This window comes from Melanerpes formicivorus, unplaced genomic scaffold (genome assembly GCF_026170545.1).
Source record: "Melanerpes formicivorus ecotype bairdi unplaced genomic scaffold, bMelFor1.0.p_v2 SCAF_26, whole genome shotgun sequence".
NCBI lineage: Eukaryota > Metazoa > Chordata > Aves > Piciformes > Picidae > Melanerpes > Melanerpes formicivorus.
This window is the reverse complement of record NW_027142378.1, coordinates 11,092,933-11,107,021: the sequence shown is the minus strand read 5'-3', so window position 1 is coordinate 11,107,021 and position 14,089 is coordinate 11,092,933. Positions and strand designations below refer to the sequence as shown.

At 41.5% G+C, this 14,089-nt stretch overlaps 1 protein-coding gene across 2 annotated transcripts in view; it reads right to left on the bottom strand.

The window, feature by feature from the left end:
- Positions 1–14,089, bottom strand: part of FBXO11 (F-box protein 11) — a 75,824-nt gene that overhangs the window by 18,912 nt on the left and 42,823 nt on the right. Inside the window, exons 4-9 of one of the 2 annotated variants that reach the window (XM_068153666.1) lie at positions 12,445–12,589; positions 10,980–11,109; positions 9,200–9,283; positions 8,984–9,116; positions 3,172–3,278; positions 2,970–3,081 (exon numbers count right to left, since the gene is read on the bottom strand). In XM_068153666.1, the coding sequence (XP_068009767.1) occupies positions 2,970–3,081; positions 3,172–3,278; positions 8,984–9,116; positions 9,200–9,283; positions 10,980–11,109; positions 12,445–12,589 (711 nt within the window). The remainder of the gene's footprint in view (positions 1–2,969; positions 3,082–3,171; positions 3,279–8,983; positions 9,117–9,199; positions 9,284–10,979; positions 11,110–12,444; positions 12,590–14,089) is intronic. The other variant, XM_068153667.1, reaches the window with a different exon arrangement.

Sequence of the window (14,089 nt, the reverse complement as noted above, 5' to 3'; positions counted from 1 at the left end):
CAATGCCACCCCTGCCCAGGGACACAGAGCATCTCACCCAGGAGGGTGACAAAACTCTGGAGCAGGCTGTCCAGAGAGGCTGTGGAATTTCCTTCTCTGGAGACACTCAAAACCTGCCCAGGTTTGTTCCTGGGTGACCTACTGGGTGATCCTGCCCCGGCAGGGGGGTTGGACTGTATGATCTTCCCAGGTCCCTTCCAACCCCTAATGTTCAGTGATACATCACAGAAGCCAAGAAGATTTCTTGGCCACTTCTTCTGGAAGTCCTGCATGGTTTTAGCATGGCTATTTTTACAGCTGTTTAACCTCATCCACGGTTCCTGTCAGGAGTGGAACGTATTTCATTATCCCTCTAGGGGATCAGCACATTTATCATTCCTGCCTATTCTCATTAAATATGGAACAAAAATAACACAACACTTTGCCATTTCAATTCTCCCATTCTGTGATGGATCAGCATCAGTGCTAAAACTCCCTTTGTTCCCCAAGGTAAGAGCTGACTGCTGTCTCTTCTAGACAGATGTTTTATCTTGTCTTGTTTATCCAATTCTGGTTTGGGAGGTGCAGGGGCAGTTTTGGGAGTGTTTGTATTTGGAGGGGAGGCTCCAGTTTCCTGCAATTCCTAGTTTCCTATTTATGGTAACTGTTAATTCTAGATTTCTTCTATTCAGTAAGAGCTTTCACTCCCTTTTCCTCTATCTCTTTTGACAACACTGAGGGACTAGAGATTTTTCAGGAACCCAGTGTGATGTTCTAGAAGTGTACCTCTGTTGCAGTTTGCTTATTTAAAGGAAAGCAAATCTCTCTTCAGCCTCACTTCACTGGACATCACTATTGATTGTGTGAAATGGGTCCTTTTAGAATACCAAGCACATTACTGGCTTAGGCTTTATTTACTCAGATTATAATGATTGCAAACACTTAAGCAATACTTGAAAAAGGCAGGCTGCCATCCACTACTTCTTGCATGTCTCAAGGTGAGGATTGATACTGATTTCTTCTATGATGGATGCAACAGAACCTCTAGACTCAGGATCAGAACACTTACAGTTTGTTTTTAAAGATTTCAAAGAAGCTTTGGATGGGCAGCAAGAGACCTCCAGCTTAAATCACTCACCCTTGCATAGCTTCCATCTTTACATAAACATACATTGAGAATTGTACATGCACCAAAACATGGAAATCTGCTTCAATGCAATTAGATCTACAGAAAAGGTATCAAAGCTTGTGCTAGGAAAGATGTGTAATGCCTTTTCTGAGAGACTGCCATTCTTCCTCCCTTTTTACACACACTCAGTACTTTGCAAGCAGGCTATAGCCATACCTGGTAGGATTAAAAAGGCAAATAAAAATTAATAATCAATAAGTGATGACAGCACAGCCTAGACACAACCTCCAAAAGGGACCAGACATTTTAGTTTTGGAGAAGAGGCAGCAATTGCAGCCAATACTCAGAAATCTAGAGTACTGAAGAGGGCCAAAGTCCAACATCCTGAAGGAGTAGTCTTCCACAATGAAATGTGGACACAAAACAATAGCATCAAAACTTAATTTTGATCAACAATTTTCACAAAAGTGTCAGGACCTACCAGCTTGTTTGTAAGCATGTTTCAACATGAAGCTGTGCAGCTCTTCAAACTACTTTTCAAACCAAGCTGAATGTGGTCCAAGAAACAAATCAAATTCCTCTCATGTGTTATCAGGCTCACCTATACTCTGAAAGTTCCTATATGCCAGGCTTTTCTTCCTCAAGCATAATTTCCTGGTATTTAGCATTAAACATGGAAATCAAGATACTGAGAGCAGCTAACTGTCCTTTTTTCTCTTTTCTAAACCTCTAAATGCTTCCATATACTAGCTGATGTCTCCATTAAAACATGGTGAGGTGAAGCATAAAGCTGCTTTGACCAAAAGTGAAGTAGTGTTTTATAGCCTGAAACCTCCACGAATGACCACATCTTCCTTTATGGTCACAAAGGCACAGACAAGGAATCCTTCCACCACTCTTAGAATCACAGATATAAAATACAAACTACCCAGAACTGTAGTGCATGCCAAGTTATTACAGCTCCCTCCTCCATGGTTCATACCAGAGAAACACAGGGTTTATATCTAGTTGAAGATCTTGTTTCCTTACCTTGCAAAGCAGCCTCTACACAGCCTGCTGTGTGCCTCTGTTCCATTTCACTGGCTAAACTTAAGCAAAGTTCATACTGCCATTTCCACACAGACTCCAAACCTTGCACCTCATGTCAACTCCATTTCATCTGGTTGTGTTTAAATATGTCAAACTGGCCATTGTCTTCTGTCTAGTGAATGCAAACTGCCATGCCTTCCTGGCAAGGACTGTGAGCTGCCATCCAGCCTCTCAATGACACTGCCTCTGACCTTTCCTTTCCTGATCACAGATTACCAATGTTTCCCAAATCAGGCAGCATAGATTCCTCAGCATCTCATGGTGAAGTGAGTCTAACTTTCCACATAATGTATTTCTTCCACCCTGCAGAGCTAGGAATTCATACTTTGAGTAGGCCAAACCACTCTCGACACTAAGTGAACTTAGCTTAGCAGTTACAGCTCACAACTATTTTAATGCCATCAATTTTGCATATTGCAATGAACCTGAAAGTCCCACATGTGCTCCCTTCAAATGCTCTGTCCTGCCAACTCCAACCCAACCCAAAACATACCAAAACCAGGTCATATAAACTGCCACTTTCGAGCTTTTAAACTAATGAGCCAGAAAGTCCAAACTGATTCAAAGAGAAGACCAAATATCTATTACCACAAAGGTCTTGAGACACAAAGAACTAGCTGTAATAATGCCATTTCAATGCAAATAAGGCTTGCAGACCTGCATCAAAGAATGGAATACACCATAATCAATTTATGTGCTGCTCCCACGTGCCCTGGTTAGTTGAGTAACTTGAAACACAGAGTTGATTCCAAACAATAAAAAGTCCACTAACCCGTGCAAGTACTTCGAATAATACAGTGATCGATAATGGGACTGCAGTTCACCGTAATCTCTAAGCAGTGGTGTGCATTGTGGTGCTGAGCAGATTTGTCATCAGGGTTGAACTGAAAAGGGAAGACAGCACAGAAATGTAGCATTTACACAGGCATGAAAATTAAATTGTTAGAAGCTTAGCTGAAGTTTGAGGTCCTTACCCTGATTGTCATATATCCAACATAGGCATCTTCAGAACCCTCCATAAAAACAAAGGTGGAGTCTCTAGTGTTTTCTATTATAACTTTATCTGCTACTTTTCCAGGTGCTGTAAAGGAAACATGAATTCTTAGTTCATGCTACTGGGGAAAAAAAAACCACACAAATTAAATCCTCAGTACCTATAACATTACATTTAAAGCAACAAAGGAAAATGAATGCTGTTCCTGGCACATAAATAGTCTTCATGTCAGAGGAAGAAGTTTCCAAGACACTGAAGAAACTAAGAAATTTTGCCTCACTAACATGTAGCACCATGAGGAGTTTTTTGACTACTACTTATTATGATCTGAATGAACAGTTTAGACATGGATAGCAACCTTGAGGCACTGTACTTCTGTCACCAAGTACCATTTATTTTGGTATTCCAAAGCCTTTTATTAAAGCTAAACACATACAGTCCGTCACTAATTTGAACCAATTTAAACAACTACTTTGTAATCTGCTCATGACCTACAAGTGACCTCCCCAGAGCTCTCAAATGTAAAATTCAGGAGCTTTGAACTGACATCCTAACTATTCTTTAGAAGAAAATAGTGTACAATTAGATTGAACCAGACTCTACAGAAGCTTTCGAAATAGTTCATTTGCAAGTTGCCTTAATCTGCAACTGCAGATTTCCTGTGTCAACTGCAGGGCTCTGCTCTAGTCCTTACCCTTAATAATCCAGAGGCAAGGAATGTTGGTGTGGCAACAGCCGGCAGAGGGAGCACAAGTTAACAACGGCCTGACGTTGGCACAAATTCAATGCTGCTCATTCACAAGCAAAGAGCCTCTGCCAGATTCGAAACTGCACATTAAACATGCCAGCCAGAAGCCTCCTTCCACACACGACATGTAAATATGGACATTTCAGTATTACTGCAGATGAATCCTCTGATAGCAATTTCAAAGCCCAAAGCAACTTCCCAACTAGAGGCACACAAATGTGACCGAGAGTACCTGCCCTAAATTCTGTATTTCATTGATGAGGCTACAGGCAGCAATTCTGAGGAGCAGATCCTTTGCTGTTGTCTGTTGACACTAGTGCAGCAAAGTGGAATGTCCTGTTCTTTATCACTTGGGCAGAAAGGTGCCAGTCAGAATGAAGCAACATTTACATCTTTATGCAGCTTGTTCTCACTATCTGAAAGCCAGATCTCTGCTTTCATTACTGCAGAGCTGCAAACATTTTAAGGTAGTCTAGCTCTTCTTCATACCACTATTCACTTTGAACTAGATAACAACTAAAAGAGGCTTTGATAAGGACTTCTGCCATCATACAAAGTATTTCTCTGTGGCCTGGTTGCATTTCTGTACATTCACCATGGTGCAAATGCAGTGGCATTCACACATCAGCTGTCCTGGTTTGAGCGGAAACTGAACTAACTCTTCAGTGATTTTACTCTTCAGCTCAGTCTCTTCTCAGTGACTTCACTTTCTGAAGTCAATGGCTTACTTTTGCAGTGTCTGCTTCTAGTAGTAATAGTACTGATGTTTCTAGCTAGCACCAAAGGATCAGTATGCAGCCCAAGGTCACTGTTAAATCTTATCTATGATACTGGGCTGCATCTGCAAGCAGAAGAGAGAGCCCAGGTCACCCTAAGCTGGCCCACAAGAGATTCCATCCTTCAGTATCAAGCTGAGGGATCACCATGGTCAAGCCTCTTTTTCAATGGCCAGAGTCTGAGAAAGGGCTCTGTTTGTCCTGCCTTCAATCCCAATCCATGTATTAATGAATCCAGTCACAGAAACCAGCTCCTGAATTCAGTTCCCATTTGCTGCTGGGTCCAGGCTTCCCCAGTACCTTGTCCCACAGCACTGGGAATGGCAGTGATAGTAATTTCCATCAGGGGTTGGGTCTGATATTGATTTGTACCTCTGTCATTTTATTGCTATTATTTCCACTGAAGCAGGTTTAGTTTTCTTTCCCAACCTATCAGCATCTCTCCCCTATCCCCCTTCTCTTCCCTTTGGGAAGGGAGTGAGCTTCACAGAGTGCCTGTCAGTTGCTCAGTGACTGGCCCAGCCCTAACCTTTGACTATCCATCAGTATACTTCAAGCATCTGAGAAAGAATGGCACCACAGTAACCAGAACAAAATGAAGCCTTTAACAGGAAATAGTGAGAGGGACATACATTAGTGTCAGAACTGTGTTCACTCTTAGGAGGGCAAGGAAAAATTGCACTTCACATTGAATGCTCTGAAACTCTATCAAACAAAGCAAAGAGATTTGTGAAACTGGGCTTGGAGGTGTTTATTATGTGACTGGACAGGGTTCTCTACAGAAACCATCTTCCTCTCAGCACTTGAGTTACTCTACACATCTCTTGTGAGTTTTGGAGGTCCCAGAATGCCCATTATGGAATATGCCAGTTAGCAAGAGCATTTAGATCCTCCCCAGGAAAAGGCTGAAGGGGGAAGGGGACTTATTCAAGGAGCAGTTTCATTCTAAATGCATCAAAGATTCTCTTCAACATTTTACTGAAACTTTGGAAAAGAATGACTCAGAATTTCAGCTTTTGGCTTAAGATCACTTAAGAGGAGAGAATAAAGTACAAGAAAGGAAAGAGGTAAATAAAATAAAGGGCAACTAATTTCATGATTTAGCAAAACATAGCTTGCAAGAACTCTTATTTGCTGAAATCTGAGAGAGCCATGTTCCACTGGATCAGAATTCACACTCAGTTTCATGGCTGAGATCCCATAGATATAATTCAACAGAAAGTCTCCAATAAGGGACTGCCTGCAGAATTACAAATTAACTGGATGTTGCCACAGGATTCTTTTCTTCCTCCAAAGGAACAAAAACAATCTCACTTTTCAGTGCATTAATAGAAAAATACCTAGACTCTGAAGGAAGTAATTGCAGCCCTGTTCAATTGGATCAGGCAAAAGGATCCAGAGGCCTTTTTAGATCTTGTATAATCTACAGCAAAGAACACAGTTCTAAACTAGTCTAAAGTACCACTTTCAATTCAAAGATGCAGAATGGGTATTTAAAGAAGTGTTCAGGCACATGAAAGTTCTCTTGCTCTCAAAAATGAGAGTCAGAAGTTACAACAGCCTTTACCATTTGAGATTTTCCTACCTTCAAAATGACAATAATGCTTCTTAGTCTTTTTAGCAATTCTTTTTCCTGACTTGAAAATCCTTTGATTATACCTTTTTTACTTACTAGCATATTATTTAAGCTAAATGGAAAATAAAGGGGGGGAAAAGAAAGCTGCCAGCTCCTAACATACAGAACAAACACTTATTCAGTGGCGATGCTCCCATCAGGACACAGGCCTGCACAGTGCTGAAACTCAGCCTTTAAGATGAAAGACTAAGTGTCTTGAGCATGGTGACCACTCCACAGCAGGCTTGTACTCCTGCAGGAATCTGACAAGCCCTTCCCAGCCTTGCAGAACAGAATTCTTTTCAGAAATTGATTTCTGCCCACTGAAGCAGACCTTTCCTTACACAGTCTCTGTATTTGCTTTTTCTTTGACAGTTCAGATAAGCTGCAGTGACACTATTACCTCCAAAGGCTTCCATCCAAAGCTGACTCCTGTTCTTACATTTAAGGAAAGAAAAGAAGGAACTCCAAAATTAAACAGAATAACAAACCTAGACTACCAAGCATGATTCTGGAAGAACATTTTGCTAATAGGAGAAAGCAGAAGCTTCTTGAAAGCTCAAGGTATGTAAAGCAGCCTTTCCAACAATGTTGTGCTCCTGAAGAAGTCAGCAGAAGAAACTATTAAAGACATTTGAGTAGAAGTAGGGAGACATTTGGTGCTGCCTTAATCCTACCATTCTGGATAGCATGCCAGACTGCACTGAGAAGAGGTAGTTCTCCAAGGCTTAGTGGTTTGCTTCCCTTTGTTTTCTTTTCCAGACAAATGAAAATTGACTCCCTCTACAATGGCACTGACCATTCAGTGGAGAAAGTCTGAGGAAGTGAAGAGTCAGCAATGCCAGAAACTGAAACAGAACTACATCTACCATTTCTGGATTCCTCTTGGAGGTTTTGTTCCCCAAGACAGCTATGGGTGCAGACCCTTTGCTTTTGAAGCACTGTAGTTAACTGTTTTTCTGGATAACCTAGGTTGATTCCAGTGGAAGGGAAAGCAGAAGGCCTTTCAAAAGTTAAAAGGAGCCAAAGAACATACAGTATTTTAACCAGATAGTGAAGATGTCATTTCAAGTTTCATTATCGAATTGAAAAATATGTACCTTAGGACAGTCATCATCCAGTTTTGCATGGATTTTAAACCCTTCATGAACAGGAGTTGCCCTGTTTGTACTGCTATCTATTACTGTCATTTCCTATCTGAAAAAGGAGCTGAGGGTATTTTGCTGCTTGGCTAAGGGCATGTCTGCATTAAGCAAGCACTGCAGCACACCAGAGAGGTGATACAGAGTGAAACAGCATTGAGGATCCACATCACAAGCACTGCAGGACAGGGAGGGTAGAAGAGTCTGTGACTAGTTTCAAGCTGTTCCCTATGACTGAATACAGCGACAACTATTACAATGCAGTAAGAGGATTCCAGGAACATGTCTCTCAGATTACTCTCTTCCAAAACAATCCAGTTTGTGCTTCAAAACCTATCCACAGAACAAGCTAAAGCACTGTAAGTGGGGATGTTCAGGATATTAGCTCAAGATACATAGGTACAAACTGACAAACCACCATACTAATGCACCTGCATCTTGCAGGTCTGCAGGGACGAGTTTAAAGGCTAACGCTGGAACAATCTGACTGCATTGCTCAAAACCATTCTCTCTGCCAAGGCTGAAAAACCCATGAAAGAAGTGCCAGAATGGGCTCACTCAAGATCAAAACAGCTGGTATGCAGAACAGATCTCTACCTGAAAAAAGGGACATTTAAAAGAAGCAGCCAACCAACCAGCAAAACCATAAAAACCCAGTAATGCTACTAAAAAATCCAACCAAGCCAACCAACCAACAAAGAACCACCCAGAAAATCCCAACCAAGCATACAAAACCCCCCCTCAGACAGATAGTAGCTCAGAAAAAGCAGGCAGCTGGCAATTCACATCTGGGTCACCGCAGGAGCAAGAGGTCATAAACCTCTTAATCAAGCTATCTACCACACATTAAGACAGTCTAAATTCTTACCACCCTGTCATGCTACTGGGGATTAGCATGCTTACACGCAGTAGGGACAGGGAAAGCAAAGAGCTCCACGAGCACCACAGTTTGTACCCAGGTGTGTTATCCTACATTAGATCTTTGTATTCTATTCTGAAAGCCTTGTTTCCTTCTCCATAATGATTCCCCTTCAGAAGAAGAGTTGAGAGATGAACAGGGAAAGAACTTCCAGTTTCAGAATCTTTCTGCTGGATGCTCTCATTTCCTTCAAGATGGAATTATGATGCTGAAGAAAATGGGACAGATACTAATTTGGGCTTGCTCCCACTGCTGGATTCTACTCTGGAGATAGGTTATATATAAACAAACTTCATAAGAGCCACCTGAAAGTTTCAACTGAAATCATGTAACTGAGTGTATTCTCTGACAAATTCAATTTTTTTTCCTCCTAATGAAATAAAAAGATAAAGAAGTTATTCCAAGCACTAACAAGCAGACAATGGTACTTCAGTCTGAGTTATCAGCTGCTCTTTAGTTAGTCCCACTTGTACAGAAACATCTCCATCAGACTAGTAAGATGGGCATTTATCAAACCAGAATCTCTTTGTAATGAAGGTGGCAATTAACACAGGTCACAACTTTGAGACAAAGATGCTCTCAGTTTCCATACCTGCACCGATCATGGTGATTGGGGATTCTATATATATCCATTCATCTGTATATATACCAGAGTGAACAAAGATAAGTCCATCAAAATGAGCTTCTTGAACTCCACCAAGAGCGTCCTCAATGGTGTCATAATACTAAAAAGGAAAGGGACAGGTTTTGAGAGAAATTTCCATGTAAAGGTACATAAATATTCCCGAGAGCTGCTTGAGAAACATACCAACATATTTTCTCTTCCTTTGTATCTTGCAGGATTACTGTAGAAGTGTTCAGCAAAACCTGGCTTTACATGTGCTCCTTTGTACTGAAACAAGAAAAGGTTTATGGTAAGAATCGCAGAATCAACCAGGTTGGAAGAGACCTGCAAGATCACCAAGTCCGACCAATCACCCAGCCCTATCTAATCAACTATACCATGGTACTGAATGCCTCATCCAGGCTTTTCTTAAACACCTCCAGGGACACTGACCCCACCACCTCCCTGGGCAGCACATTCCAATGGCCAATCTCCCTTTCTGTGAAGAACTTCTTTCTAAGATCAAGCCTAAACCTCCCCTGGCACAGCCAGAGACTGTGTCCTCTTGTTCTGGTGCTGGGTGCCTCGGAGAAGAGACCAACCCCCACCTGGCTACAACCTCCCTTCAGGCACTTGTAGAGAGCAAGAAGGTCTCCCCTGAGCCTCCTCTTCTCCAGGCTAAGCAACCCCAGCTCCCTCAGCCTCTCCTCACAGGGCTGTGCTCCAGACCCCTCCTCAGCTTTGTTGCCCTTCTCTGGACACCTTCAAGCATCAACTCAACATGCTTCCTAAACTGAGGGGCCCAGAACTGGGCACAGTACTCAAGGTATGGCGTATCCAGTGCTGAGTACAGAGGCAGGATAACTTCCCTACCCCTGCTGGCCACACTATTCCTGATACAGGCCAGGATGCCATTGGCTTTCTTGTCCATCTGGGCACACTGTTGGCTCATGTTCAGCCTACTGTCAACCAGTACCCCCCCAGGTCCCTTTCTGCCTGGCCACTCTCCAGCTTGCAGATAGGTGGGTTTGAATCCACAGACAAGAAATCTATTAATCCCCTAATTAACAAGCCATCTGCTGATATTAGTTTGTTCCAGGAACTATTCTGACCTCCCATATTAGGCATGCAAGTTGAAATGGCTGTAGGAAGAGCATGAACAACTAAACCAAGAAGTTAACCTACTTATGCAGCCAGAAGCCTGTAAAGTGACTGTAAAGCTTCATATACCTCATCCATGCCTCAACAGATGTTCTGATTTCCATCTTTTTATTTTCTAGCAGCTTGACACAAACCAAACTGCACTGATGTGGTGAAGAATGAGGAATCTTGTACCTTCACTTTTGATTGAGTACTGAACAAAGAAGCCAAGTCAAGTTATTTGCCCTCCACAAGCTTCAGAATTTCATTAGCCAGTTGTCTAATGTAGGATATTGCATAATATACTCATCTTGATATTTATTTCCCTTATGCTAGTGAAACATCACTCCCAGCCTTCTTACAATACCTTTGATTCTTTGGATTAGAGGTTGAATCGTGTGCCTTATAGGTAGCTTGTTTAGCTATCAATATACTGTTTGGTTGGCTAGAGGATGATGCATACAAATCTGCTAACCAGCATGCACACAGGTTTAAAGTATGTAAGACAACAACAGTATATCTGAAGTTCAGCTGAAAGTCACAGACGATGACAACCGCTTCCACAGAACTTCAGAGATGCAAAACAACAAGGAAAACCCAAGAGGGAAGAGGTGGATGTTCAAGCACTCCACTTTACCTTGATGCCTCCCTAAAGTGTACCTCAAAAGAGGAAACAGCCTTAGATTTCCTTCTCCTACACAGCACAACAAAAGGACCTCTCCCCAACTCAGTCCCACCATCTTTTGAAGTATAAAACCAAACTAATTAGTTGCCAGCCACATTTCAGAAGTTGGTGTTTTTACTGTTTAAGCCATCTTTAAGTATCAATGAACACTGTTGTTACCAGTTGCTGAAAGCTTTCTTTCCAGGGATTTGGATGTTCATACTCTTCTGGATTAATCTGGTAAAATTTACCAGGTTCAGGATGCATCATGGGACGAGTGTACTCAAATACTTCCATATACAATCTTTTCCTAAGCAGAAGGAAAATGAATGGATTTCTGGTTACTCTTCCATTTCATTACAACACACCAAATGTTAAAAACTGGGATTTTGCTTTCACAACAGCATGAGCCAGTCTGTGACAGTGACTGTAACCAAGATCAGTACCAACCACTTCAAAACACTTTCAAAACCATTTTTCTGTTGGACTGACTTCTGTGTTTTTCTCAGAAACAAATTTTGACAGGTGTTTCATGATCCAAGATAAAAAAGACTTCTCAACATCCTGCTTCCATGAAGACATTTATTTGGTTAGTTCACCCTTAAGACTCTGATTCCATAAACTGTGTACTACCTACAGCACTGCTTTAACACTCACAAAAGCTAGTAGCATAATAACAAGGCTGAAGACAAAGTGTGCCACCACCTCTTTCCCTCCTTGGCCAAAAAAAGAAGGGCTAAAAAAAACTAAAAGGCATTAGCACAGAACAACTGATGCAGTGTACTTCAGAGAGTGCATCAGTGGGCAGAGCAGAGTGGCTTAAACAAAGAGGAAAACAGCAGACAACTGGATTGTTTTGATTAGTGCCAGAATACAAGTAACTGCAGTGCCTGAGCCCGCTGATAAGAAGCCCAGATTTACAAGATGCCACTGAAGCTCAGAAGTTGTCATTCACCTGACAAGGCACTCCCTAAAACTGTCTTCAGGACAGGAAAACTTTAAAGTCCAGAAAAGCTTTTTGTGATGTTGTACTCTAATGCTGTAGCTTGTGGTGGTTTTACTTTCCCAGTCTTAATCTTTGTTTTTAAAACACAGCCTAAGAAATGGATGCTATTTTTTGACCCTCATTAAAAAAAAACCCAAACAAATTTAGATCCCATTTATGCAAGCTTTCAACAACCCAGGGAAAGGTGGATTCATATGGGAGAAAACAGCCTGAGCATACAGTCATTGAACAGAACCAAGACTCAAATCAACTCAAATCAACAAAATCTGAGTAGTATGAGAGAAAATGTGCATCTCAATGTGTCATTTGTTTTGCATTGAGTAACACAATCCTCACAGAAGGGCGAAAAAGGTTAAAGGAGGGAAGAAAGGAGTGGCTACTGAAGGGGTAGCTTACTGATGTTTTAAAGCAGTCATTATATAACTAGTATCTACACTAGTAGAGGATCAAAAGTTTTCCTGTGTAACACATAATCAGATATTCCCAAGTAGCAGAAAATGCTGAAGTAAACCAGACCTAGTGAAATGCAATTGGCTTTAATTCAACTGATTGTAACTAACATTTCCATTTGTCTACTGCAGCAGCACCCTGTGGAGCACACCTAGTTCTCAAGATAATGCAAAATAGCTTTTCACTTACCACAAAATTGGATCATTAGCCAGCTCACTGAAGCGTTTACACACACAAGCTGCTCTACAGAGATCCTGCTCCAGCAGGTAGGAGAAGATCTTTAGAACCACTTCATCTGGCAACTTCTCCTGAAGGTATTGTTCTGCAGGTGCTGCTATTAAACAGTAATCTAGATAAGATTATCATCATATTTAACCAACCCAAATTCTGATAACCAAATTGCCATTTGAAAGATTCCCATTTAACATGCCAATGATTTCAAAGAAGCAGCTTGGGTTTATGTTTCTTTTTCTCTTGGTTGGTTTGGGGCTTTTTTGGTGGGGCTTTGTTTGTTTGTGTGAGTTTTTTGGGTGTTTTAATTGTTTTGGGGGTTTTTTTTTGGTAAAGTACATTTCATCTACATCTAAATTAAACAAAACAAACAACAACAACAACACAACAACAACAAAACAAACCACACACACAGAAAAAAGCCAAACAAAACACCACAAACAAAAAAAGCCCAAGAGGTAAATGTGGACTCTGGAGTCAGGTAGAAGTTCTAGACCACAAGTCCTCCTTCCAAACTTTTTAGTTCACCTTTTCCATTGAAGGAATCAAACCTGCATACACCTGCAGATGCTAAGTAGGCCACTGTGGCATGTTCCAGATCTACTGGCTTCTCACTGCTCTTAACTTCATTAACCCACATTAGCCACAAGAAAAAATAAACAAACAAGACAACTATCATGATCATCATCCAGTACCAAAGTCAAAATACCTGCAAATGTTTTCCAACACAAAAAAAATTTACTCAGAAATAGCTGCTGTCTGGAGAAACTAGTAAAACCTAAGTGTTCTCCCACAATAAACACACGAGGAAAAAGCATGTCTGGGATGCATGGAATCAGCAGCCAGCAACAATTCCAAAGTCTTCTCCTTCCATTTATGCTCCTTCTTTTAAAATGAAGATTCTGAGTCAGAGGAAGAGTTAGCTTTCCCAGCTGTTGCATTTCTTGAGAGCAGTCTGACAAAGTGGCATTGCCAGATGACTGTGTGGAGGTGTGAATGCACTTTGTTGAAGTCCTGCTTGTGAGCACATTCACACACTCCTGTGTGACAGTTCATACAGGAAACCTCCACTTGCAGGATACCTCCTGTGGCAGGTATCCTATTCTGTTTGCACAGGTCACTTGTTTGGTTATTGTCTCTAGGATGTTTTCTGAGGCAGAAGCATACAGAAAAGCCTTCAAAGCTTAGAGGATTTGTATGCAAGGCACTAAAAGCTCCTACTACATGCATGTCCCTTGCATGACTCCACGTTTCCTAGAACACTTGAACCTACAGAACAATAGGATTGTGATTTTTGGCTACTACAGGATGACTACTAAAATGCCCCTCAGAAAGATGGCCTACTAGATTTGAGGGAATAATATTCTGACAAATAATTTCCATCTGAGATCACATACACACACACGGGTAACCCAACAGCTCACGCTCCCATTTTCCTCCCTAGGCTCTATCCCAAAATCAAAACTGAAATCCAGATGTGCTACCTCTCTGCAAAGGGCAGGCACCACCTTTGAAAGTGTTGAAAAAGCCTCTTGCAGTAAAATGTTTAGAAAAAGAAAGCAAGCCCCAGCAAACCCCAGCACCCCCTGCTATTTTTCAAGCT